General features: G+C 37.8%; 1 protein-coding gene and 1 pseudogene across 21 annotated transcripts in view; both read right to left on the reverse strand.

Moving 5' to 3' along the window:
• The window catches only part of SLMAP (sarcolemma associated protein), a 194,871-nt gene that overhangs the window by 101,674 nt on the left and 66,020 nt on the right, over positions 1-27,177 (reverse strand). For 12 of the 21 annotated variants that reach the window (XM_028110396.2, XM_028110391.2, XM_088027920.1 and 9 more), the window contains exons 3-7: positions 26,856-27,003; positions 10,045-10,117; positions 6,165-6,201; positions 4,408-4,470; positions 226-321 (exon numbers count right to left, since the gene is read on the reverse strand). In XM_028110396.2, coding sequence (XP_027966197.1) covers positions 226-321; positions 4,408-4,470; positions 6,165-6,201; positions 10,045-10,117; positions 26,856-27,003 — 417 coding nt within the window. Of the gene's footprint in view, positions 1-225; positions 322-4,407; positions 4,471-6,164; positions 6,202-10,044; positions 10,118-26,849; positions 27,004-27,177 lie in introns of all 21 variants that reach the window. The other 9 variants (XM_088027937.1, XM_028110395.2, XM_028110390.2 and 6 more) reach the window with 1 other exon arrangement.
• Positions 21,419-23,387, reverse strand: LOC114214616 (rab GDP dissociation inhibitor beta-like; annotated as a pseudogene).

Genomic DNA, 27,177 nt, shown 5'->3' on the forward strand with positions numbered 1-27,177 from the left:
CAGGGTAATTAAAAAATTACACATATCAAAAAGGTTGCTACTGCCAGAAAAAGATATGAAATCATAAAACTGACCAACATCCACTGTAAAATGCTAAATTTTCAATATTTGGTCATTAAGAAATAAGTTTGTCTTTGCCTGCTAAAAAATTTCACTTTTAATCAACATCTAAGGGATATTAAACTATACGTAAATACTTCTTGTATATAAAGGCAACTGGAATACCTGCCAACTGGTATCTGAAGCCTCTTGGGTGATGGCTAGTAGCCGCTGAAGTGTGGCTAACTTCTGTTCCAACATCTGTTCCCGATGTAAGGCCTCCTAATAGTATAAATCACAAAAGAGATTCTAATAAACTCAGCATGATCTTTGAAGAGAAATCAAAGTACATTCTGAAAATATTCTCATCTTACATCCCACTCTGTATCTTACTTTCAAACCTGATAAATCTACCTTGTAAAATATATATAAGCCATATCATTTTAGTCTCATTTCCTGGACTGTTAGGGGTACTGAGCTGCACCTTCCCCTATTAACAGAAAACAAGTGCCCTGTTTTTGTTTTCCTTTTAGTCATAATTCACAAGAGTTTAAAAAAAAAGGAAACCCAGAAGAATCCAACAAATGTTTAATGCTACATTTTATATATCTATATAAAACCCTCCATTTCCAATTATATATATATGTATATATGTAAATTTTTAAAAATACATACATATTTTTCAGAACAAACTCATTTCAAACTAAGACAAACAATCTGGTCAGTAGCAAAGATCCTTCTCAATGGCTTAGCTGCATGAGTATGACATCCAAAATAGAAATGTCTTTTAATTTTTCCTTTTAAGAATGTTACATATATATAAATATATATAAGGAGAGAGACTGTTTCACAATTTCTTGCATTTTCAGGTGTTCTGATTCTTTGTGACTGTATACCACTTAGCAGCAATCAAATATGCCAAAAATAAGTAAGAGTCCACCAATGTAATAAGGGGTCAAGGAGTTCTATAACCATTTGGCAGCTCCAAAGGGATATTTTTTACAGAGAAGGACATTAGCAAGCAAACCCTTAGCTCTAGGTCACTTGTTAATACTTGATAGCTGTTAAGAGGGTCTCCTTCACTAGAAGTCAAGGTGAAAATGCTCACACAGCATTTAGCTGTGGTTATGGCACATCTTCAAATTTCACTTTCTTCTATTCCTGTCATTAGCCAAAGAAGAACACTTACTACCCTAATACCTCTGGAGCCACCTCAAAAAAGAAGGATACGCTTCAAAGACAATATTTGAGGTTTAAAGTATGCATTTATTTTTCTCTACATCCTTGGTAAATAATGATTAGAGAAAATCTGATCTAATTAGAATTACAGGTACCATTTTTTTAAAAGATTTTATTTATTTATTTGAGAGAGAGAATGAGAGAGAGAGAGAGAGAGAGCATGAGAGGGGATAGGGTCAGAGGGAGAAGCAGACTCCCTGCTGAGCAGGGAGCCCGATGCGGGACTCGATCCTGGGACTCCAGGATCATGACCTGAGCTGAAAGCAGTCGCTTAACCAACTGAGCCACCCAGGTGCCCTACAGGTACCATTTTTTAAAATTAACTCTTGGCGTGCCTGGGTGGCTCAGTTGGTTAAGCGTCTGTCTTCTGCTCAGGTCATGATCCCAGGGTCCTGGGATCGAGCCCCACATCGGGCTCCCTGCTCAGTGGGAAGCCTGCTTCTCCCTCTCCCACTCCCCCTGCTTGTATTCCCTCTCATGCTGTCTCTCTCTGTCAAATAAATAAATAAAATCCTTAAAATAAATAAATAAACAAATTAAAAGTATAGATTCAGGAATGTAACAAAAGCCATAAAATACAGCTTACACTTACAAGAGACTGGTTGCCAAGTTTATTTTAAGCTCTTAAAACACTACTAATATCCAGGAAATTAACATTACATGCTGCAAAAAGTTTTACTTAAAAACAAAACCACCAAACAATCACTACTTCCACTAGATGGTGTAATTTCACCTTTTTTAAACTCAATTCCATTTAGAGTTTCATAATTCCATGAACCACATCCTAACAGAAATCTAATACTTCCAGGAATAACTTCTAGTTCTAAGGCATGGAACATATCTATTCAGTTTTTACTCAAAATATTTACATTAGAACTTTAGCAATTCAGAAAGATGTATACAGAAAAGATAGCACAGTATAATCTTCTCTCAAAAACCAGACAAGAACAGTGAAAGATGATGGCCACTATGAATATTCAAAGAACTGACAAAATTGGAAAAAGTACTGGAGTGAGCCAGGGCATTAGACCCACAGTCCATGATGACTGGTAACTGTACAGTATATAGACTCAGGAAATCATTTTACCTATAATGAGCCTCATATTTCTCATAGAAAAATGGAGGTTAAAAAAAATGGAGGTTAGACAAGATTAATCTCAAAGTTCTCTTCTACCTCTAAAAATAAGAGAGATCTAGGTCAACCAGCATGCCTTTCTACTGAGTGGTAAACAACTGCTGACATGTATGGCATACATTGTATGTGACACACTGTTCTAAGTGCTTTACATATACTGATTCACAATTCTGTGAGGTACATGCTATTATACCCACATCATAGATGAAGAAAATGAGGCTCTGAAGTTAAACATCTGAAAAGGTCTGACGTTAAAGCCACAGACCAAATCCAGGGAATTCTGGCTAGAGTCTATGCTTTTAGACATTCTACTAAACTGCAAATGTGTAAAATGGCTTTTCTATGCACCATTACATAATGACCAGTGGAAGGTAGGATCTGATTAATACTCTGACAATTTTCAGACTTGTACATTCTTAACTGAGGGAGAACTGCTCTTAGTGACTGATTCCTATAAAAGAATGTAGGAATCAGGATCATTGGTTTGGTCCTATCATTTTTATAAAGCAACTGAAGACCTACACATGTAAAATGATTTACCCAAAGTTACAGAACTCAGTAGCAGAGCCAAGATACAAACTTTAATCTCTAAATTCCTGATCTAGGGTTTTTCTTCACCATGCTCCCTCACCAGAATAATAACCATAATCCAGCCCAAATCTCCCAAAATCAAGAGAAAAAAAAAGCCACTTATTTCCTTTTTGGAGATTTCTATGGCTCTTTAAATACAGTATTAACTTCTTTAGGAGCCCATTTCATCAGATCCAGTAGCACAGCATAGTGGTTAAGGGCAGAGACTCTGAGGTCTGACTGTTTGGGTTCAAATTCCATCTCTACCACAGAGTAGGTGTGTAATACTATGTAAATTATTTAACCTTCCAGGCTCTCAGTTACTCCATCTATAAAAATGGAAATTAAGGGCGCCTGGGTGGCTCAGTTGGTTAAGCGACTGCCTTCGGCTCAGGTCATGATCCTGGAGTCCCGGGATCGAGTCCCGCATCGGGCTCCCTGCTCGGCGGGGAGTCTGCTTCTCCCTCTGACCCTCTTCCCTCTCGTGCTCTCTGTCTCTCATTCTCTCTCTCTCAAATAAATAAAATCTTAAAAAAAAATGGAAATAAAATATGTACCTTATGGGATTGTTCTGAAGATTAAATGAATAGAGGTAAAGTGCTAGACTAGAGTCTGGCATATGGTAAGTGCTATATAACCATTTGCTATTAATATTATACTAAGCACCCAAGATCTCTCCAGGTTTTATTTTATTTAAAAGTCATCTATGAATAAAGAACTATTTTGAAACTTCCTCACACCTGAATAAAAAAAAAAAAAACTTCTCTTGTACAGACCCCTATCTTTTCTAGACTTAATAATCCTGATTCTTTTTTTTTAAAAAAAGATTTTATTTATTTATATGCCAGAGAGAGAGAGAGTGAGTGCACAAGCAGGGGGAGCGGCAGGCAGAGGGAGAAGCAGGCTCCCTGCGGAGCAGGGAGCCTGATGCGGGACTTGGTCCCAAGACTGACCCTGGGATCATGACCTGAGCCAAAAGCAGATTCTTAACATTCTGGAACCCCGGCGTCCCCATGATTCTGACTCTTTATCCTTTCTGCACAAGACCTAGTTTTATTTATTTATTTATTTAAAGATTTTTATTTATTTATTTGACAGAGAGAGACACAGCCAGAGAAGGAACACAAGCAGGGGGAGTGGGAGAGGGAGAAGCAGACTCCCCGCGGAGCAGGGAGCCCGACACGGGGCTCGATCCCAGGACCCTGGGATCACGACCTGAGCCGAAGGCAGACGCCCAACCACTGAGCCACCCAGGCGCCCCCACAAGACCTAGTTTAAATCCTTTTTTTAACTTTGAGAAATACTTCTTTTGTATTTGTATCCAGCCAATATTTCTTTAGCCTATATTTGTGAACTAGCAAATTCAAATCTAAGTTGTTTAATTCTACTTTTAAAAACTAAGAATTTTTAAGATTTACTTTTACCTGTAGATACTGGGAAAGCTGGAATAGTTCCTGAGAGTACATACTTGGAGTGTTAGCAGCAACCTAGAAACAAATGACACAAGTACCAACAGTCACACAAACGTTTATAAAAGACATTAAAGCCAAACCAAGTCCTTGAAATGTCTATTTACTGAAATATGCAAAATAAAAATTATTTTTCAGCTTAATGAGTTCTTTCCGTTTTCAAAATATTTCTGTCTCATGTCTAGAATTTGTAAATGGTATTATTTTTTGCTGACCAGTCTGAGATTTATAAGCAGGGTGGTGGAACGAGTACCGCTCATGCAAACATTCCTTGATAAACCAAATCACAAACCCAGCACAACAGCAATACAGCCCTTTCTTAATTCAGAAATAATACGTCCTAAATCAATGAGTATATATTTATCCCCTTTAAAATTCATTGTTAAATAATTCTTCAAAACTCCAACAAGTCACAATTCTTTTAGAAGTAGCCATCCTCAAAACGGGAGTTGTATGTGGGGGTGCAGGGAGAGACAGGACATGAAATATAACACTTTGTCCAATGGCCAGAGGCAATGAAAATAGATTTGTCTTAAAAAAAGGAAGGAAGGAAAGAAGGAAGGTAGAAACAAAGAAAGAGAAAGCAAGCAAGCAAATAGCTTTGTCTTTTTTTCTTCTTCTTTAAACTACAGGTAGGTTTAAGAAGAAAAAGATGGGAAATAATGGTGTTTAAATTACAAATCACAGAAAAAAAACTTAGAACTCAAGAATATTAGAAGAAATACTTTCAATAAGGGGTTCTTCCCAAGTGTGGAACACAGAACCATGGCGTTATTCACCCTCCCCAAAAAAGAAGAAATTATTAGGTTGCTGTAACATTTACCCATATCCTCAATACTACCAAGCCTTATGTATTAACATTAATGAGGTTAATAGCATCATTCCTGATTAAGTTCAGAAAGTATATTTTTATTAATACGCTAACTAGAATTCAGAGAAGTGACATTATTTTCAAAAGTTAGTTCTAAATTGGCAAGGCCTTTATTTACTTCTGAAATAATTCTTGGTATTACTGAGTTGATGATCAACCACTTTCACTTCTAAAAAAGGAATCTAACAGAACTTCAGTTTCAGGCAGGCTTTCAGTCTTTATCCAAATGGAAGAAAAAAATGTAAAATATTTTTCCAATAGTTTAGTTAGCACACTAAGAAAAACCATTCACATTAATGTCAAAAGATATAGATATATTTTTTGCTATTTAGCAATGATATCTACAGTTTATTACACCATTATTTCTGAACAAAGGGAAAAATACTAACAAGTAATTATTGCAGATTTTCTGACCAAATCAGGTTGAAACTAATTTTCAAGGACAATAAAAGAGCAATTTCTGTAAACCCATATTTCTGTTATTTCTATGTGTAGATATATGCTGGGTGAACTATTTGGGCAGAAAACTTCAACAGATATTTCTAAACAGAATTGTATTCCAGAATAAAAAGTAGTAACTAACACTTCGTTCTCTGGCTAGGCACAAAGCAAGTGCTCCTAGTTTATACAATCGGCCATTTACTTGAGATAATAAAGGTTTCCTCCTCAGAAACATCCACCCTAAATTCTCCAGAAGACTGCAATAACCAAATACCTACATACACTGTATATAATTTGTTACAGAAGAAAAGTAAGTTTCTAGGTAAAGCGTATTAAAAACAAAAACATTTTCCAAAGCAATATAACCGAGTTAGTTTAGAAAAAATAATTAGTAACTTACTTTGTCAACAGGACTTGGCAATGGAGCGTGGATGACACTGAAAAGTAAAATTTAGAATTTTTTATCTAATTTCCTGACAACAGAGGAAACAGTATAACAGTACCAGAATATCTAAACCCCAAAGTTGATACACTTGCTGTCATATAATTAAAAGACCGTGAATTAATGAATACATAGAATTCTTAGAAAACAAGGTAATAAATATACAAATCTACTTTTTACACATAATATATTTCTAAACACAAATTCAAAACTCAAAATGTATTAAATGCCCTTTGAAGATCCACTATTTAATGAGGGCTCTGGTGAATTCCATGGCTATAAATTTCTATATAGAAAAGAAGCTCTCTTTAAATTATCCATTTTTAATTTTGGAATGTGCAAATTATGTCTTTTTTTAAAATTAAATATTCCTATACACAAAGTCTTAAAAATCCAAAGTTCTACTAGAAAGAAAGCTATAATTTGGAAACTTGTTCTAGTTGAGAACAACTTTAGCTAACCAAACAGTATTACTATTCTCTACTCAGCCACCTCACACACTAACAACTGAAAGCTTAGATGTAGGTATGAAACTAAACTCGGTGTATCTCTTTAAAACTAAGCAGTAAACAGTATAATTGGTACTAATTGCTTTTTGGGCCTTATAAAGTACTAATGACAGACAGGCAGTGTAGTATAACAGTTAAGCATGCAGGCTCAGATGCCATACTGACTGACCCCAAATTCTGGCTCTACTTACCAGCTGTGTAATCTTGGGCAAGTTTACCTAAGCACTATAGGTCTTCAGCTTCCTCATCCATAAAATGAGGGTAATCACAAAAACAACCCCATAGAGTAACTGTGAGCATTATATGTGTTAATAGAAATCGCTTTCAACAGTACCTAGGACATAGTAGCACTTGATCCTACTACCACTCCCATGAGAACAGAGCAGCTAAGGAAGCCAGGCACTGTGACCAATTTACCTCTGGATCCCCAGAACCTATCACAAGACCCTAGCAAAGCTGACGCCTAATGAAGGTTGTTTTTTTTTTTTAAAGATTTCATTTATTTATTTATGAGAGACAGAGAGAGGGAGGGAGAGAGAGAGAGAGAGAGAGAGAGGCAGAGGGAGAAGCAGGCTCCCAAGGAGCAGGGAGCCCGATGCGGGACTCGATCCCAGGACTCCGGGATCATGACCTGAGCCGAAGGCAGATGCTTAACCATCTCAGCCACCCAGGCACCCACGCCTAATGAAGGTTTCAAAACTTACACCAACTTTAGTTTTTCTCTCTACCCTAAAAATATGGAATAGACAGTTTGAACACAACCTTCTTTTTCTTGACTATACAAGCAATACATATTGATTATAGAAAATGTACGATGGAAATAAAATTACCTAATGCCAGCACCTAGAGATAACCACTTGAGATATATTTATTTTTCTCTGTAGATATGCACATATAGGCAAATGAATTTAAAATCTAAATAGAAGCAAACAGTACACGTTTTTTTTAATCCAGTTTTCTTAGTGACCCAAGTACAAAATTTTCTGTTCTCATGAAAATTTGGTTAACAAAAGGCTAAAAATCTAGCTAAACATTCCATAAGGAATATATATATATATATGTATTTTACAGAAACTAGCCTGGATAAGGGTGTATTTTGTTTGAATTATAGAAAAAGTTCATATGCAACAAGGGAATACAGAAAAGGAAAACCATTATTTAGTGTTAGGATGGTGGGATTATAGGCAATTTTTCTCTGTTATCATTTAAAAATTATTTGTGCAGGGGTGCCTGGCCGCCTCAGCCAGTAGAACATGTGACTCTTGATCTCAGAGTCGTGAGTTTGAGCCCCATGTTGGATAGAGAGGTAAGTTAAAAAAAATTATTTGTGCAATATAATAAAATCAAGGAAGAAAAAAGAACTAGCTTTTTGAATTAGCTAGTGAGGATCTTAAAAGCATTAAATGCTATGTATATAATATACCTGAAATTCTAAGCATTCTGGCATACCCAAATGTTATCTTGATTGCTAAAAAAGATTACAGTAACAGAAACAGCCAATGATCATCGTGTGCTTAATATATGCCAGGTACCACACAAAACTCTTTAAGTGAATAACCTTGCTTAAACCTCCTCATAAAATTCCTGCTTAGTAGGTACTATTGTTATCTTCATTTTTCAAATGAGAAAAGGGAGGCCTGATCAGGACAGAACAGGTGGAGTTGGGCTTTGAATTAAGACTCTCCACCTCTAAAGACCATTCTGATCTTCTACCAGCTCTAGAGAACTGTCTGTCCAAAATTCATCTTCTCCAGAAAGTCAGCCAGACGGTGTACAATGAAACCGGCAGCAAAATTTTAAATACTAATATTTAACCACATGAGAAAAAACAATGAGGAGGACACAGGGGGCAAAGATGAAAAGCACTGGGGAAACAAGAACGATAAGGACACAATTCACTAACACAGACTTTGAAAAATTTACATGTCCTCCTGGAAGGAACCTGGGACCACAGATAACCCTTTATGTAACTGCTCAAAGCTTTTAACTCCATGGGAGAAAAATCTCATTATCACACACAAACATCACGGTCTTTAAGAAGCCACACATCATTAGTTGATTAATAGTTACTCTTATTTTTAAAAACTTAACCCTTGACTCCTGAGTCACATTAAAGTTCCCAAAGTTAACTGTATTTTTAATATTTAAACTATGAAAAAAATAATTAAACTATGATATAGAATAGGAAACACTGTTTTAGCTTTAAATGTTTAAAAATTTTTGCTTTGTTTCAGATATGCTTAAAGCCAAAAAAAAAAAAATTGGTAGCATCTAACTGAAGCAAAATATATAGTAAGCCTAACGAAAGCACAGACTGTCATAGTAATAGGAGGGCCTCTCTCTGCTTTCTTTTTCATTCTCTCTTTTCTACTCACGTTCTACTTTGCCCTAAACTTACGCTTATCTTAACCTCCCACCCTCAGATCTTTGTCTTTACTTTTGAAGGATAAAAAATATTATGTTGGGTATAGAAAGAAGCTTCTTTTTTTTTTTTAAGATTTTATTTATTTCTTTGACAGAGAGAGACAGGGAGAGCAGGAACACAAGCAGGGGGAGTGGGAGAGGGAGAAGCAGGCTTCCCACTGAGCGGGGAGCCCGATGTGGGACTCGATCCCAGGACCCTGGGATCATGACCTGAGCCGAAGGCAGATGCTTAACGACTGAGCCACCCAGGCGCCCTAGAAAGAAGCTTCTTGCCCCACAAATAAAAAATGCTTAGGTTTAATTAGTAATTACTACATAATGATAACCTGTGAAAAGCACAAGATTAAAATGTACTTATATTTAGATTTTAACATTTACATTTTATGAGTAATTCTTCCTTTTCAAGTTTGTCCTCCTCTAAGTGATCTTTCCCTACTTCAGGGGGAAAAAAATTACAGCCTTGGAAAATCCCTCCAAAACTCCCACCAAAATAGGCTACTAACTGTATCAACATCCTCAAGGTCCTAAAAGATCATGACACCGGCATTAACTTCACAGGGAATCACAGTTTAAGAAGTCCTATATTAAATGCAGGTCAAAATACAGTTATCACTCACCAGTAACTTACATACCCTAAATATTTTGAAAAACAACTAATTATCCCTCAAAATATAAATTGTAAAGTTAAATTTGGAAACAAAATAATCTGTGCCTCATTATACATTATTTACTAGAATTGTAGCTAATGTGAAAAAGAATTAAAATGAAGTATATTATATTCTAAAAGTACTGCATTAATTTTCTACCATTAGAATAATCCTGAAATGTAACTGTATACCATCACCTACAATATTATTAACCAAGGTAATTAATACAAAAAGTTCATAGCACTAAATTATACTCACTCTGAGCGGAGTCGGGCTTCCATACCATCTGGTAGAAAAAGTTTTATTGTGGAAACAATACACCCATGGGTAACTGGTTAAAACAAACAAATAAGATGGATTAAATAATTGTTTAAAATTACAAACCCTCATATCTCTCATATCCAAACATATATTTTATTCCTAAATGCAGTAACTTCCAGGAAAGAAATCTTGGTGGTTTAATGACAATATTCACTCCCCTGGAGAAAGTCATCCCTCTTCATACTGAATCACAGTTGCAAGGCAAAATTACAGAATAGTTTTTCCAAAGTGTCCTAACCTTCAATGCAATCAGTCAATAAAAGGTCAGATGAATATATGGAAATACAATTGAAGAGAGGAAATGGACTTTCTCCCCTATCTGCTGGCATCAAAACCTAACCCCAGCTATTCCCCCAATTTAATATTTAGCCCTAATTCCTAATTCTCCTGTCCTCAAACTGTAACTCCTATCCACACCTCACAAAACTCTAGTTCTGCATAATACAGCTTGGAATATGCTGTTCAAGTCCCCCATTTGATGAGTGAGAAAACCAAGACCTCAGAAAAGTGAAACTGCTTCTAGAACTCTGTTAAGTGTCAGAGCTGTTTGCTAGAACTCAAGTCTGAGATTTCCAGTTCAGTATTTAAAATTGTGGTTTTGTGTTCTTGGTGCTTTTTCTTCCTCTACCCTCAAACATTTTTATATAACATTACACCAGTCACTTTGTAGACAACTTCTTACTATTGCTTCTTACTTCCTCCTTTTCCTTCTGATGATTTCAAGAGACAAAACCCCCCAAAAGGAGCGTTTATACAGAGCTTCTCTTTGTGATTGGGTTTTATGGGTTGATGGCTTTTCATTTCTCTGTTCTTCCACGACTACATCTTCCAGGGTTAGGGTTCAAAGAGTTAATTTATTTAGTTTATCAAAATCTAATTAAAAGCTAATGCAGGGTGATGAAAATATACTATCTCATGATTAGAAGAGTGGTGGTTATGTGACTATACATTTGTCAAAACTCAGTGAGTTCTACATATAAAACTGGTGTTGCAAGTAAATTATATCTCAATAAAACTGATTAAGAATAAGCTAATGCTGGGGCAGTGCCTGGGTGGTTCAGTTGGCTAAGCATCTGACTTTGGCTCAGGTCATGATCTCAGGGTCCTGGGATTGAGCCCCATGTTGGGATCCATGCTCAGCGAGGAATCTGCTTCTTCCTCTCCCTCCTCCCCTCCCCGCCTCCTGCTTGTGCGTGCATGCGCTCTCTCTCAAATTAAATAAAAACTTTTTAAAAAAAGGAATAGAGCTAAATGCGTTTACGTAAGAGTAACTTATTAAGTGATCAGGCCCATGAATCATCAAAATGATATTATAAACATGAAGTAATATGATTATTCTGTCATCTGGAAATACACAGTAAACTTAAGGAATTTAGTGACGTTTACTCAATTTTCATTAACTTCTTATTTGAAAAGTGTTAACACAGATCAAGAACCATCTCTGGGACAGTCTTCTAAACTCTGCCTAACACAGCAATTACAGCCATGAACCACTGGGTTCCTTCCTTCCATTCAGGCCTCATCCTCTATCCTGTTACCATAAATACCCTATGCAAGACCAAGCTACCCGCACTTCTAAATTCTTTACTTTTCACAACTCCATAGATTGTACAAGCTGTTATGTCAGTGATGTCCTTTATCCTCTCGCCTGCATAACCAAATGCTATTTACCCTCTAGGCTCAGACTTTCTACTTACTTTACCAAACTCATTATCTGAGTTATGGGTCCCCAGAGCCTCCTTTGTCTACTTCTTATAATAGTAAGCACATTGTGGGCAACCCTGTTGGGACCCCTCTCACTCTTGAGAGCTTTTTCTGTATCTTCACTAACTTCTATCGCTTTACTCACTAAAAAAAAAAAAAAAAAATAGTAAGCACACTGCGTTGTGAATACTTATCATTTATACAACCATGTCTCACCAGTTAGAGTCAACTCTGAGAGGGGAAAGGATTGGTTGCTTTTCACTTTTTAAATCCCACACTTGGCAGAGTTACCTAGTACAAACTGGGCATTTAATAAATGATTACTGAATGTGAGAAAAAACATGTCTGGTTAATATTTTACAGCTTCCGTTACCCAAGGTGAAGATGTCTTTTACTTCGAGGACAGTAGGGTTCACCTACACTTGTAAGAACTACCTAACTCCCTCCTTTCTCCGGTAGAACATAGTGAAGGGGCAGATTTATCCCAGCTCTATGACTCCCCCAGAGATTTACTACAAATAGGCTATAATAAATACAGGAGAACAGTACAAGAAGATCCAGCAGTTCTGACACTTGACCAATATATTTAAATCGATAATAAAGTCTAAAAAAGTAGGTGCAGTGAGTTACAGAATAAAACTGCAGTGCCAGAATGGACAAGCTGTGATATATTACATCAGAATTTCCATTGCTCAGATATATGACTCCGAAGTCCAGCAACTGGACTGATGTACAAATCTGTGAAATGAATCAAGGGCTAATACTGACTGGGCAGCACATGGCTACTGTACTACTGAAGGCAGTTAAAGACCACGCCTGACTAAGCTGACAATCTAGTCTAGCCCGCTCTGCCTTTGAAAAGGTTCTTGTGACACTAGATACACGGATCATAGAATTATTAGTTGTCTTTTTAATTTGCAATGGGCAAGTATTTAAAATGACCTGATAAAAATGTTTTGTTCTAATATTTACATTAATCAACTTTACACAGCAGTATTTTCCAAAATGGAGTGCTAGCAGGTGTTAACAAAAAAAGGATTTGGGGGTCAGAAAAGTTTGGAAAATACTTGGTTAAAACAGATTTTTGAAAGAGTTTTGATTTTTTAAACCAGTCTTTCTCAGAGCCTAATGGGCTTTTTATCCATCATGAGGCTCTAAAAGTAAGATGCATTTTCCAAACTTACTTAACCATTGAGCATCTCTGTCCCGTTTTCAGAACACTAACACAGGAACTGATAGTACCATATTATATACATGATATATATGGTATTACGAAAAAAATGCTTAGGGAAATATTGCTCTCAAGTATTCTATGAGTCACTTTGTAAACAAATTTTGCTCTCAAAATTTACCCAGAAACATTATTTACCATATTTCCAAGACTCAAAGACAAAATTCATAATAAAACACACAATTTAAAAGTTTCTTGGGCAGGGTAAGAAGGCTGCAGGATCACTGCCATTTAAATATAGGTACCTTTCGCTTTTTTTTTTTTTTAAGAGAGACAGCATGAGAGGGGGAGGGGCAAAGGGAGAAGGAGAGAGACAATCTTAAGCAGGCTCCACACCTAGCTCGATCTCAAGACCCAAAAAGTCACCTCCCTTAGGCTTTTCTGATACCTAAGGACATATCTTGCTAATGGATACACAGAATAGATCAAAATAAAGCACAGATGCTCACAAACACAGTTCAAAGCCATGGCAGCTGGATGCTGAGGTGCTGAGTGCAGTTTGTGGAGGAGCAACTTGGCGGGGCCACTCTTAATGCCTTTGTAACAGCTCGTGGCAAAACACACTGAATGCTATTTGTGCTTTTCACCTTTTTTCATAATCAAAAATCCTCTTCAGATTTCTTCTGGTTAGAAAAACAGGTACTAATGTAGGTCTTTCATAAAAGTGAAGTAATGTAATATGAATTTTTAAAAAGCAAGCGGGGGGCACCTGAATAGCTCAGTTTAGTTTGTTAAGCCTCTGACTCTTGATTTCAGCTTAGGTCTCAATCTCACGGTCAGGAGTTTGAGCCCCTGCATTGGGCTCCATGCTAGGCATGGCACCTACTTAAAAAAAAAAAAAAAGGTTTCTTAGGAATGGTCTACTTTCTGACAGCAAGGAAACCTGTACACATGCACTGTAAACTACATGCAAATTTCAGAAATGTTTAACCATGAAGAACAGGTATGTCTGAATAAAAAAAAACAAGGTATCTATGGAGAAAAATCTGCAATTATTTATAGTTATGAGACTTTAAAAATAAAAATGAAGACTACCCAGCTGTCATTTTTGGGTTTTTTTCTCTATTATCTTATACAGGTTATTTATTTTGCTTTTGAGTTAATACATTTACTTCATGATATGAAGTCAGCCTTTTCAATTTTAGTATATGTGCTGCCGAAGCGAGCACTGAAGTCAGCCTTTCCCATTGACTCTTCATATAAACATTACTTAAAGGACCCATGTTCACTGTGATTAGCTTAAAAGCTATTTAAGGCCCTGGACCGGGAGACTGAAACTTCTGGGGTATGTTGTAGTCTGGTTCTATCTCTGTTCCTGCATTGAGTAGGAAGGTCAATACTACTCTATATTTGAGTAGTTTGAAGGGTCCCTTGAAATGACTGGCAGTAATAGGAAGTATAATGAGTAAGACCATAAAAGCACAAGAAACATCTAAAAAACCAAGACCTAAATGAGATGTGTTAACATTTCCAAACTGAGGATTTGCTTGTCTTTTGACTGCAATCTAAAAGAGTTACCAAACTTTCATTTTTCGTTTCATAAAGCTTTTGATTCAAAGATTTATTTTTTATTTTTTTTAAAAGATTTTATTTATGAGAGAGAGAGCGTGAGTGAGGGAAGAGGCAGAAGGAGAAGCAGACTCTCCACTGAGCAGGGAGCCCACCCCAGGGCTTGATCCCAGGACCTTGAGATCATGACCTGAGCCAAAGGCAGATGCTTAACTGACTGATTCACCCAGCTGCCCTGATTTTCTTTTAAGTAGGCTCCTCACCCAGTGTGAAACCCAATATGGGGCTTGAATTCAGGACCCTGAGATCAAAGACCTGAGCTGAGATCAAGATTTGGATGCTTAACTGACTGAGCCACCCAAGCGCTCCTCAAAGACCTTTTGTTTTTTTAAAGATTTTATTTATTTATTTAAGAGAGAGAGAAAGAGCATGAGCAGGGGGCAGGGGCAGAGGGAGAAGCAGACACCCTGCTGAGCAGGGAGCCCAATGCAGGGCTCGATCCTAGGACTCCGCGATCATGATCATGACCTGAGCCAAAGGCAGACACCCAACTGACTGAGCCAAGCAGGTGCCTCCCCCTTTTCTTTTTTTAAAGTCAGAAAAGAGGCAGGAAAAGTTAGCTGAATAGACAAACACATTTTAATTCTAAAAAAATGTTTTTGTATTGATATTATTTTTTTTATTTTATTTGTTTGTTTATTTATTTATTTATTTATTTTCAGAGAGAGCGAGAGAGAGAGCACAAGCAGGAGAGCAGCAGGCTGAGGGAGAAGTAGGCTCCCCGTGGAGCAGGGCGCCCGATGCAGGACTCGATCCCGGGACTCCAGGATCATGACCTGAGCCGAAGGCAGCCGCCCAACCGACTGATAATGATATTCTATCATTGTCTTCATTTATGAGCTGAAGTTCAGTAATAAAAAGCTTTCCCTCCTTAACTACTTGTTTATGTCAGGAATAATTCCCTCCAGGAAAGGTAGCATAAATGCTTCATTCTTTCCCTTTACTTACATGTTTTCAGGATGGCTTATCTAGGTTCTTCCAAGGGTGATCAAATCTTCTTGTTTTCATTTTAGTATCATTTAAGTTCATGGATTTAAGCACAGTTGATATATTTCAATCCACTGCTATTGTTTTCATTGATCCTCAAACTGTCTCATCTTTGATCAATTAGAACTTCATGTTAATTCGTGAGTTTTCTGACAGAACCCTAGCAGTCTTAAATAGCTTCATTGCCTTATATATACTATGATAAAATCTTCTAGGCTCAACCTGTACATTTCCCGCCTAGACTCAGAATTAGCTATTTCTCCCAGGAATCCTGTTCCTAGCTATGTATTCAGTGGGAGGAATCCTTTCTCTAGGTATGTGAATTCATTTGCTACTTTATTTCTCTAGCATACAATGGAGCAATACTGCTTGTTAGCTTATTTTTCGATGTATGCACAAGGAGTAGTGTTTCTTTGGTTTACCTGCTTGCTAAATATTCACTGAGAACCTGCTGGCTACAAAGCAGTATGCTGGTAAAGATGAAGAAAACCAAGATGATTATGACTAGGTCCTTGTCCTTGAGGAGATTTCAATTTATTTTGTAGAGAGAACAAGAAATATCTAACATAACAACAAAGGAAGAAATTTTTCACAAATGCTACAAAAGGTACAAAACACTATGGGAATTTGGAATGGACAAGGGCAGGGGAAGGATTTACAAAGAGGGTAAAAAAAAAAAGAGTAAGATTTCAAAAGCTGGAAATGGAAGGAAAGGCTGAGAGAAGGGCATAAGCAAAGAAACAGAAAGAGAAGGATGTAAGAGAGTGCACATCTTAGGAGGGCAGCTGGAGGAAGACTGGAGAGAACAGGTAAAGAATATATTTCAAGGCCTTCTAGGTGCCAGGCCCGACGCTAATCACACTATGTATGTTAACTAACTACTTATGACAAACCATCTAAATAGTCGTTTTTATGTCTTATTTTGTAGATGAGACAGATAAGACAAGGTCAAAGAGGCTAAAGTAACTTGCTTGAGATCATATCTTTGGCAAGTGGCAATGCTAGGATTCAAAAGAATCTTTTCTATACACCATCTTACCTCTAAACTAGTTTAACAGCTGAACATATATTAAGGAAAGGAATGGGAAACAAAATCAAAAGTTTGAACAGAGTCCACACTTTTGAGGGCCTCAAGCATACAACTAAGCATTTCAGACTTTATTCTGAAGTATGGTACAGCCTTCTAAAAGCAGGAGAACAACAAAGCTGTATCAGAATATTCTGGAGATAGTGGGTTGGCAGCGTATGGTGGCCAGAAGTGGAGAGGTAGTATGATGCTCTACGTTGACAAAGGAGGAACAAGCAGGAGCAGGGAAAGGAGACAAATGACCTGGATGACTAGAGGTAAAGAAGAGAAAGAGTCAGAAACAATACCAGGATTCTGAGCTAGTGTATGGGAGAATGATGGAGCAATAAAAGAAATTGGGAAGTTAGTAGAATGCTCTAGTTTGAAGGGGAAATTAAGCTTCGTGCAGAGTAATTTTAAGGAGCTTGAAGAGAGGGAAAGCATATAAAACACCTGTTGCCAGGAACTTAATTGAATAGGGTTCTTAAGCCTAGTTTCCCAGAGAACAACCAAAGTTTTTAAAAAATAGGTGTGTTCAGTGCCCACACCTTGCAAATCTCCTTCTTAGGACTGAAGAGTGGGATCCAGACATCTGTAGTTTCAAAAGTTCTGCAGATAATTCCTGGGTCAAGAATCCATTATTTATTTATTTATTTATTTTTAAAAGATTTTATTTATTTATTTGAGAGAGAGAATGAGAGAGAGAGAAAGGTCAGAGGGAGAAGCAGACTCCCCACTGAGCAGGGAGCCCGATGTGGGACTCGATCCCGGGACTCCAAGATCATGACCTGAGCTGAGGGCAGTCGCTTAACCAACTGAGCCACCCAGGTGCCCAAGAATCCACTTTTTAAAAGAACAAAAGAAGACTGCCATGCTATCAGAAAGGTTCTCTTAGTCACCCCAGCAAAACTGGCACAGCCTGTGCTGAATCGGCTTTGTGATTTTCCCTAGCAGCTAGAAAGTGGAAGAAAGTAAAGCTTCTGGTGAAAGTTACCAAAAGCTAGGAATGAGCAAGGACAGCAAAGACAAAAGTCAAGGAGTAGTCTAGAAGTTAGCGAGAGTACCTTTGAAATGGCCAGTGATAATTTCCAAAGGATAGACAGGTAAAGGAGCCTGGGGCTAAAGCTATTGTGAAAGAGGAGCAAACTTAATGGCAAGAAAGAAAGGTACAAATGACTGGCCTTGAGATGAGAACTCTGTATACACTCTATCAATGTTCACATAGAACATCGTGCTGCAATGTGAACACTGAACATCATACCATCAACCTTGAATTAGGTAGTAGTATCATGAGTTCCATTTTATTAGATGAGCAAATTAAAGTTTAGACAGGTTAACGAGAGGTAACTGAGTGACAGCAAAATAAAAAGGGTGGTGGAGAACAAGAAGGTTGCCAGTTTCCAATCCTCATATTAAGCTTCTGGATTAGAAGGAAGGTTGTCAAAATCTTAGTTGAGACAAGGTGGCAGAAAGAGCTTTTATAACATGATGGAGGAAGATTCATAAGACATTTCAAAATTTATTCAACCAGTATGTGCCAGGTTGTGTGGACATTCTACAATGAAGACATACACACTGGCTGCTCTTGCGTAGCTGGTAGTTCAAGTGAGGGAGGCAAACACATAAAGGGGTGTGCAGTGTGCAACAGGGACATGGAAAGGCACCTTTTCCAGACATGGAAAGGCACCTTTTCCAGCCTAGAAAACTTTCTAGCCAAAGGAAAAAGCATGTGCAAGGGCTTGAAGACCAGAAAAGACAAGATCTATCGTGGGAAGTAAAAGTAACTGAAGGCAGTTTGAGCACAATGCAAATGGAAGATACCACTGACTTTGCCCATAACAGGCCCCTTGTTCATAGGGCTTACCTAGGAAAAGATATTGGTAAAGCAGACCTCAGTGATGAACTGACTGGAGTTATATGCCAAGTTTATAGAATTAGCTGGTCCCAAACTTTGCAGTAGAGGATTACTGTAATGTTCTGTGACCCAGGAAACTCATGCCCTGTCTGAGCAGTTTGTGGGCTTGGGAACAGAGGAGTAGATAGCATTAGGTTCCTAAAGCCCCCATTCCAGGAGGATCTGATAGGGTGGCTTTCTCTCTTCCTCACTTCCTTAAAAAGAAAAATCTATTAGACAATCATCCTATTTGTTTACAATGATATTTTACATCTATAGGGTAGGTTATTTGTAGAGTACTGACCATGAGTTTTCTCCCTGGAGTCGCACTATGTGGAAAGCCAAACATCAAAATCAAAATCAGCTTGTTTTGGAGAGATTAGAGTAGAAGAGTCACTAATATGAATGGATATGCTCAATGACATCAGGGTCTTACCACCTTTTTAACAAAATCATTTTATACACATACACAAAAAAACATTTTTATATATATTTTTTGAAGTTTCTTTTTACACATAATTTCACATAAATACATAAATGACACAGATAGTGGAAGGTTTTTAATTGCAGTCTTATTAGCCCCACCCTTTTTAACTTGGCTCCCTCTTCTCTTTTACTCCTCTCCTCCACCCCACTCTAGGATAAGTCACAGTAATGATCTAGTATGTATCCTTCCATGCTTTCTTCCCCATGTTCATATAATCATATACAAACACACACACATATATATATATGTACATTTATAGGTATTGGTGAGACTTTTTAAAATAATGAAATTATTAATAGTAATTCTTTTCTCAGCAGTATATCTTATAGGAATCCCTGCAATTCATATAATCCTATTCTTTTTAATAGCTACACATGGGTAATTTTAAAATTATGCTTCCTTTGTTTTTGTTCTATGCAGTGATGCAAAAAAAAAAATCCTTTCATACATCCTCAGAAACTATTTTTTGTCATTTCAAGTGTCTGATTTTATATCCTTGCTATAAATGTATTCAAAAGCACTATGTAGTACTGTTTTGCATTAATTCATGCTTTATGTAAATAGTATCGTACCATACACATGCATCTGTAATTTGCTTGAGATGTTTTTGAGACTTATCCTTACTGATATATGTAAATTTAGTTCATACATTTTTACACCTGCATAGTATTTGTGCTGCTTTTATTCTATTTTATTTTTATTTATTTATTTTTTTAGAGAGAGTGCAAGCATGGGTGGGGGCTGGAGAGGGGGAGAGAGAGAGAGAATCTTTTTTTAAAATTTTTTTTAAGGTTTTCTGAGAGAGAGAGAACACAAGCAGGGGGGAACAGCAGGCAGAGGGAGAAGTAGGCCTCCTGCTGAGCAAGGAGCCCGACGTGGGACTTGATCCCAGAACCCTGGGATCACGACCTGAGCCGAAGGCAGATGCTTAACCAACTGAGCCACCCAGGCATCCCGAGAGAGAGATAATCTTAAGCAGGGTCCATACCCAGCGTGGAGCAAGACTCGGGGCTTGATCTCACAACCTGAGATCATGACCTGAGCCAAAATCAAGAGCCAGAAACCAAAATGACTGAGCCATCCAGATGCCCCTTTTTATTCTAATTAGAATTCTTATTTTATTTAGTTTTTTCTATTATCCTGTTTATCTAGAATTTTTATTAGGAAACTCCTAAACTTGATCAAATGCCTTTTCTTTTCCTCCTTTTTTTTTTTTTTTTTGTTTCCAGAGTTCAGCTTTATTTTGCAGCACAGAAATCATTCGGAGGGGCGCCTGGGTGGCTCAGTTAGTTAAGCGACTGCCTTCAGCTCAGGTCATGATCCCAGGGTCCTGGGATCGAGTCCCGCATTGGGTTCCCTGCTCAGCGGGGGGCCTGCCCCCCCCACTCTGCCTGCTACTCCACCTGATTGTGCTCTCTCTCTCTAATAAATAAAATCTTAAAAAAAAATCATTTGGGGCCATTCTGAGACAGACATCATTGAAGTGGAGGCTTTGTCAAATCAATACCATAATATAGCTTGGTCCATTGAAGAAGCCATATCTAGAAAACAAAAGAAACTTCTAATTTACCTGGTTTATGATAGGTTTCTTTCCCTTTCCTCTCATCAATTTTATAAGGTTAAAACACTGCACACAGGCTTCCACCAAAATGACTCTCATAGTCTGGTGCTGGGTTAGAATTTTAGGCCCACCTAACCCCATCTTATGGCTGTGTTACATGGACACTCATAATACCTGACAGGACACAAAATGTAAAGGTGTAGGAAAATGTAGGGATTCTTTCCCAAATTGTGGAATATTCAATTCCTAATTTCTTTAATGTCAAGAAGACAGATGGCATGAAAAATTGTACTGATCCAGCTCTTGAACAGCAGAAGCACAGGACTGCAAAGGCTACACTGATTAAAAGATACAAATACTGTATCAAGTGCTCTGTATCAGTGTCACAATGTTTTTTTAAAACTAATCCTTCACTGGGGAAAAAAAAGCCAGTATTGGTTAAACTGAACAGAATATGGTAACCTGCCAATTTTGAATAGGCACTCCATGAAAACAAGTTAATACATGATGTTAGAAAGGAAAAGAATATTTACTGGTACAGTGCTTGGCAATCTCAGTTTTGATTACAAAAGTAGGCCTTCTAATATTGATTTCAAAAAAATTTTTATTTATTTGACAGAGAGTGTAAGCAAGAGAGAGCACAAGCCGGGGGAGGGGCAGCAGGAGATGGAGGAGCAGACTCCCCGCTGAGCAGGGAGCCCAATGTGGGACTCCATCCCAGGACCCTGGGATCAATAATATTGATTTTATACAGTATACATCATTTGCCAAAAGTTAAGTTTGTCCTAATTAGATAATAAAAGGTACTGCTGTTAGTCTTCCCCATAGATGTTATTTTTCTTATGTTCATTTCCTCAGAGTCAAACTCAGATTCGGTCATCCTCTTACAGATGTCTTTAATGTCATCAAAAGTTGTTTCAAAGTGAGTTGTAGCATTGCCTGTGCAGGAAATAAAGATCTAGTTTTCTGTTCCCAAGCCTTTTGGTACAAGGTGGTCACTAATGCTAACAAATTTCTGTTCAGTCAGTTCCAAAAGCTGCAAAGCTGGTCTAATTTCTTTCTCTGGTTCCTTGGCTTCCATAGTTGTACTAACTATGGCGATATACTTCCCTTGTTTTTTTTTTTTTAAAGATTTTATTTATTTGACAGAGAGAGACAGCGAGAGAGGGAACACAAGCAGGGGGAGTGGGAGAGGGAGAAGCAGACTTCCCTCCGAGCAGGGAGCCCGATGTTGGGCTCGATCAGGACCCTGGGATCATGACCTGAGCCGAAGGCAGCCGCTTAACGACTGAGCCACCCAGGTGCCCCGATATACTTCCCTTGTGCTGCCATACTGTGTACGGAGGAGCTCAGGCATAGATATCTGACTGCTGACTGACTTAGTTCTGGGGAATGATGATCTGGCAGGAGTTGGCATTATTGGTGTTCTTGATGGGGTGGCTGAGGATGCAGACAACTGATCACCTGAACCACTTTTTCTACCTGGTCTTTTACATAGCTGGGATCAAAAATGAGCTGCTTATAGTAAGGAACGTGTCCTTCAGATTTCACACCAATCACTCTTCCATTCCGCACAATGATTTCTTCAATCAGTTTACTGAGTATGTACGTACTACCATAAATAGCACTTAGCCCTGCAAATCCCAGGCTAAGTTCTCTAAGACCATAGAGTGGATAAAGGTATGCGCTTTTGCCATATTTTGCCAGAGACTTGTTGTAAAGTTTAATCCTATTAATGGTTTCACAACATGGTTTATCTAAATAGTCATCCGTTGTTTTTATTTTTATTTTTTTAAGAGTTTTTGTTTATTCATTTTGAGAAAGAGCAAGTGAGCAAGAGCACGAGCAGAGTGGAAGTCAGAGGGAGAAGGAGAAGCAGACTCCCTGCTGAGCAGGATGCCCGACATGGGGCTTGATCCCAGGAGCCCGGGATCATGACCTAAGCTGAAGGTAGATGCTTAACCAACTGAGCCACCCAGGCACTCCAAATAGTCATCAGTTCTATAAAATGCCAGAGCAAAGGGGCACCTGGGTGGCTCAGTCAATTGGGCGTCTGCCTTCGGCTCAGGTCATGATCCTGGCATCCTGGGATCGAGCCCCATATCGGGCTCTGTGCTCAGTGGGGAGCCTGCTTCTCCCTCTCTCTCTGCCTGCCTACCTACTTGTGATGTCTCTCTCACTCTGCCAAAAAAAAATAAATAAATAAAATAAATGCCATGGCATAGCCAGCAAAATCCATGACATCCTATCCCAAATCAAATTTCTTGTATACCTCCCGAATTGCCATCTTCTTAGGATCAATGCCCTCAAAAGTTCGGGGATCTTTTTCATCAAAGCTGGCAACATACACTAGGAATTTTCTAAAGCGACATTTTTCAAATAGTCCCATTAAGCTAGATGCCAGGGCTTCTGCTTCAATGGAAGGAACCTTGTAGATTTTTCCTCCCTTATAGACAAAGCTCCCTTCAGTCCTTTGAAAACCAGATAGCAAGTGACCTTTGTATAAAGCAGCATCTTAACCAGCTGACCACTGACCCTAACGAACTTGGGAATTAAGCCAACATTCCAGTCTCTTCCTCTCCCCATTGATGGTAGTGATGCTCCTGGTATTTAAAATCTTTTGTATAAATCTTCCAGAGGTGTTATAGGTGAACTTTCTCCTCCATAGTATGAGTTTCTATCCATGTGAAGAACTTTCTTTCCATTCACTGATATTATACTTGACAGGATATATTCAGTCAGGCTGGTGCCCAGTAGGAGCACTGCATATTCCTCATTCATAGCGGGGAAGGGTGAGGACCTAAGCCCCAAGAAAGGAGAAAGCACAGGGACTCTAGGGACCAGAGGCTCTAGGGCCAACCTGAAGAACAGGGGAAGGGCTCAGGCTGGCTAGACGGAAAAAGGAAGCCAGAGCTGGAGAGGAGGGAGGCTGGTTGCCATGTCAGATGGGAAGAGAAGGATCAAATGCCTTTTCAATACCTACTGGTTATAAAGTAACATGTTTTTCATGGAACATTTTTAGTTTGTGGATGATGTTAATAGATTTCCCCAATACTGAATCATTTTTGCATTCCTAGAATAAAACCTACTTTGTTTATTATAGCTTCATTTCTGAAGTTAATTTACTAATACCTTAATCAGAATTGTTCACCTATTGTCACAAGTGCTAGTTTTCTATTTTTGAACTGTGTCTTTAACAGAATTTGCATTAAAGATATACTGCTGGCTTCTCTAAAGGATTCTGACAGCTTTCCACCTTTACAGATGTTTGGATTATTTAAATAACTGGATTTATCTGCTTTTAAAAATAAGATCATATTCAGCTATGAATGCCTCTGCTTCTGGTCAATCTTTAATAACTTCTTAGTCTCTTTTAAGGAAATCAATTTACTCAAGTCTTCTACATCTTGGGATAATTTTGCTGGGAAAACAATTTACTCTAGCTTTTTTCTTTGTCATAGGTTGGCATGCACTAGTTTCTCAAAATTCTTTTAGTATATCCTGTACCTGTGTTTATGTCTCCTTTCTCATTCCTTACCTTGTATATTTTTGCTAGTATTTTTTTAACCTAATAAGGGAATCAAGGCTTATGAATTACCTGTTTTTTGTTGGTTGGATGATTTTCAAAGAATCAGCATTTGGTTTGTTTATTCCTTCTATGTTTTTTGTTGTTGTTGTTGTTTATTTCATTAATTTCTGCTTTTTATTTCCCAGCTTCTTTTTCTTGTTCTTTTTCTAATTTCTCCTAAATGCCAAGTTCCTTCATTGTCCTTTTTCTTTAGTACAGAAGGAATTTAAGATTATAAATTTTTATTTGAGTAAAGGATTTACTGCATTTTGGTATAAAAGTTTCCTTTCCTTTCCTTTCTACCTAGTTTAAAATTCCCTTTTTTTTTTTTTAAAGATGTTATTTATTTATTTGACAGAGAGAGAGAGACAGCGAGAGGAAACACAAGCAGGGGGAGTGGGAGAGGGAGAAGCGGGCCTCCCGCAGAGCAAGGAGCCCGACACAGGGCTCGATCCCTGGGATCACGACCCGAGCCGAAGGCAGACGCCCAACGACTGAGCCACCCAGGCGCCCCTAAAATTCCCCTTTTGATTTCTTCTTTGAATCGGGGTTAACCTGTAGTGTTGTATAATTTCAGAAAGGATTTTCCAAGTGATGTAAAGCTTATCATAGTACTGTTTAGCATAGGACAAAGTCTAACTTTTTCCCTGGTATATGCTTAAACAGGTAGTCCTCAGCTAGTGATAGAGCTGTATCCCAAGAGTCCAGGCATAAGTCAACTTTTTGAAAGCAATAAATACCAAAAGAAACATTTTAAATGATGAAGAAATTTTTCTTTACTTAATTTCCTTAAAGTTGGCATAAAAGACAGTTAAATATTCAAAGAACCCTGCAAGAATCAAATGTTGCTAAAATAATAGTGCACTAATAATAACCCTGAATTTCAGGATTGTCCTCTTAGCTTCCTACAGCATGTTCTAAAGAATGTCTCTCACAGCTAGATGGGAAAGAAGAGTGGGAAGGAGTTTGGAAAGAGCTGCATTCTAGAACAGTCACCTCCCTGGAAATCTGCATATATGTTAGCATATTAAGGACTCTGAAAAGTCCTGTATACCTTTGGTTAACTAAGCATTTCCTAAGTATATTTGACAACTATCATTCTTTTATTAATTAACAACCCATTAATTCTCTTTGGGAAATGTAAGCCAAGAAGACAGACATTCCTTGGAGAAAACATGGAATCAAATTCTCTGTCTTCTCTGTGGGTTATTCACAGCTGGGGCTCAGTAAGTGTTTGCTGAATGACTTGGTACCAGAGGTGGTGTGATGCGGCAACAGATGCTACAGTGTCCAACATGGCTATTCTTAGTATGGTCATACATAAGATGAGCTCTCTTAGTAAGGGGTACTCAATATTTTGCATCAAAATACAAACTTTCTATTTTACAATTGTGAATGGAAATTCCTAAGAGTATGATCCTACCTGAATTCAAATATCAAAATTTAACTCCCTGAGAAGGCCATCAAAACCCAGTAAAAGTAATACTGCATTCCAACAACCAGTGAAAAGTATATAAACATATATGCACATGTACACACATGGAAGCAGCATCACTGCCCGCCCACCCTCATCCCCATGTCTCCTGTGCAAAATGTCACATACTGATGACTTAGGTCATCACCAGATCAAAGTATGTTCAGAGAAGCAAAAGGATAAACCTGTCAATTTGTTCCATTGTCCATATTAAACTAAGAGGAGCTGCATACTTTCGGTTCCTATTCACTTAGTTTTATGATCCAGCCATATAATTTCATGGACATAAAGTAGACAGTGAAGCAGGTAAAGCCAGGAAACTTTAGAACTGTAAAACTGAAGACAATCTACATTTATTTAGCTAAAGAACTTCTAGTTACAAAAATTATGAGATGTGAAATTTTACATCTTGATAGGTACTATTAACTGCCTACAGAACTCTGATTTCATTTGGGACAACAATGTATGCACAACTGGGAGGGATAGGTCATAATGGACATATGACAATCATGGATGTCCTGATCCCTTCTGCAAGGTAAGTTAGTTCCCAGGCTTCTTTGTAGCCATAGATAGGTATGTATGTGGCCACTGAGACAAGAGGAATGTAAATCTGCTGAGAGAATTCTACAAAAGACTGTGCTTTCAACATAAAAAAAAGAGCCATACAGGAAGACATTTTGTCCCCGCCTCGCAGTTTTTGCCAAGTACGCTGGCATGAGGAAAATAAGGCCTGGGGCTGCAATCATCCCTCTTTAACCATGAGGTGGCAAGCAAAAACCTAAGATAAGCAAAAGCATAGGAAACCAACATGTTAAGGACAGTAAAGCCCTGGATTCCTGATAACACCACTGAGTCAAGTGAACAATGTCTGGACCTACCCTCCTGCATTCTTGTTAACAATAAATATCCTTTCATTTTAAGCTCCTATTGGTTGGGTAGGCTGTCACGGCAGCCAACTGTTTCCTAAACTAGCACAGGAATGTCCTATATTTTCATACTGTGATGAAAATTATAAATTCACTTATTAACATTTCAGAATTTAAAACTTTAGAAAAGCAAAAGAGGAAGTAAGAGATTTTTAATTTTTCACTGCATATAATGCTATATTTAAATACTTGTACAAACACGAAATGTTTTATAACATTAAACAGAATTTTTTTTAAACCTAAAAAGACAAATAATAGGAAAAATCGATCCATACCCGTACCTTTCCGTGTGTTCTCCGTTACATCTACCCCAAACTGGATAATGTCACCAGAAAGAATTTCACATGGTGGACTTTCTTCAGAGCCTCGACTCAATCTCTGGCTATTTATAAAGGTACCGTTACTACTTTTAGTGTCTTGGAGATAAAACTGCAAAAAAAAAAAAAAGAACAAAGATTAATACTAATAATTCCAAACCTACTTTAAGAAAAAGGACTTCCACCTTTGCAAACTACTACAGGTGGATTTTTTTTTCCCCTATCAATTCAAACTACTTGTTTCAGCTAAGGCTCTCCTTTAATACATAGGAAATTAGAACCTGGA

Source organism: Eumetopias jubatus, unplaced genomic scaffold, assembly GCF_037043125.1.
Source record: "Eumetopias jubatus isolate StellerSeaLion01/CBP00866 unplaced genomic scaffold, mEumJub1_p1.0 scaffold_1, whole genome shotgun sequence".
NCBI classification, from domain to species: domain Eukaryota; kingdom Metazoa; phylum Chordata; class Mammalia; order Carnivora; family Otariidae; genus Eumetopias; species Eumetopias jubatus.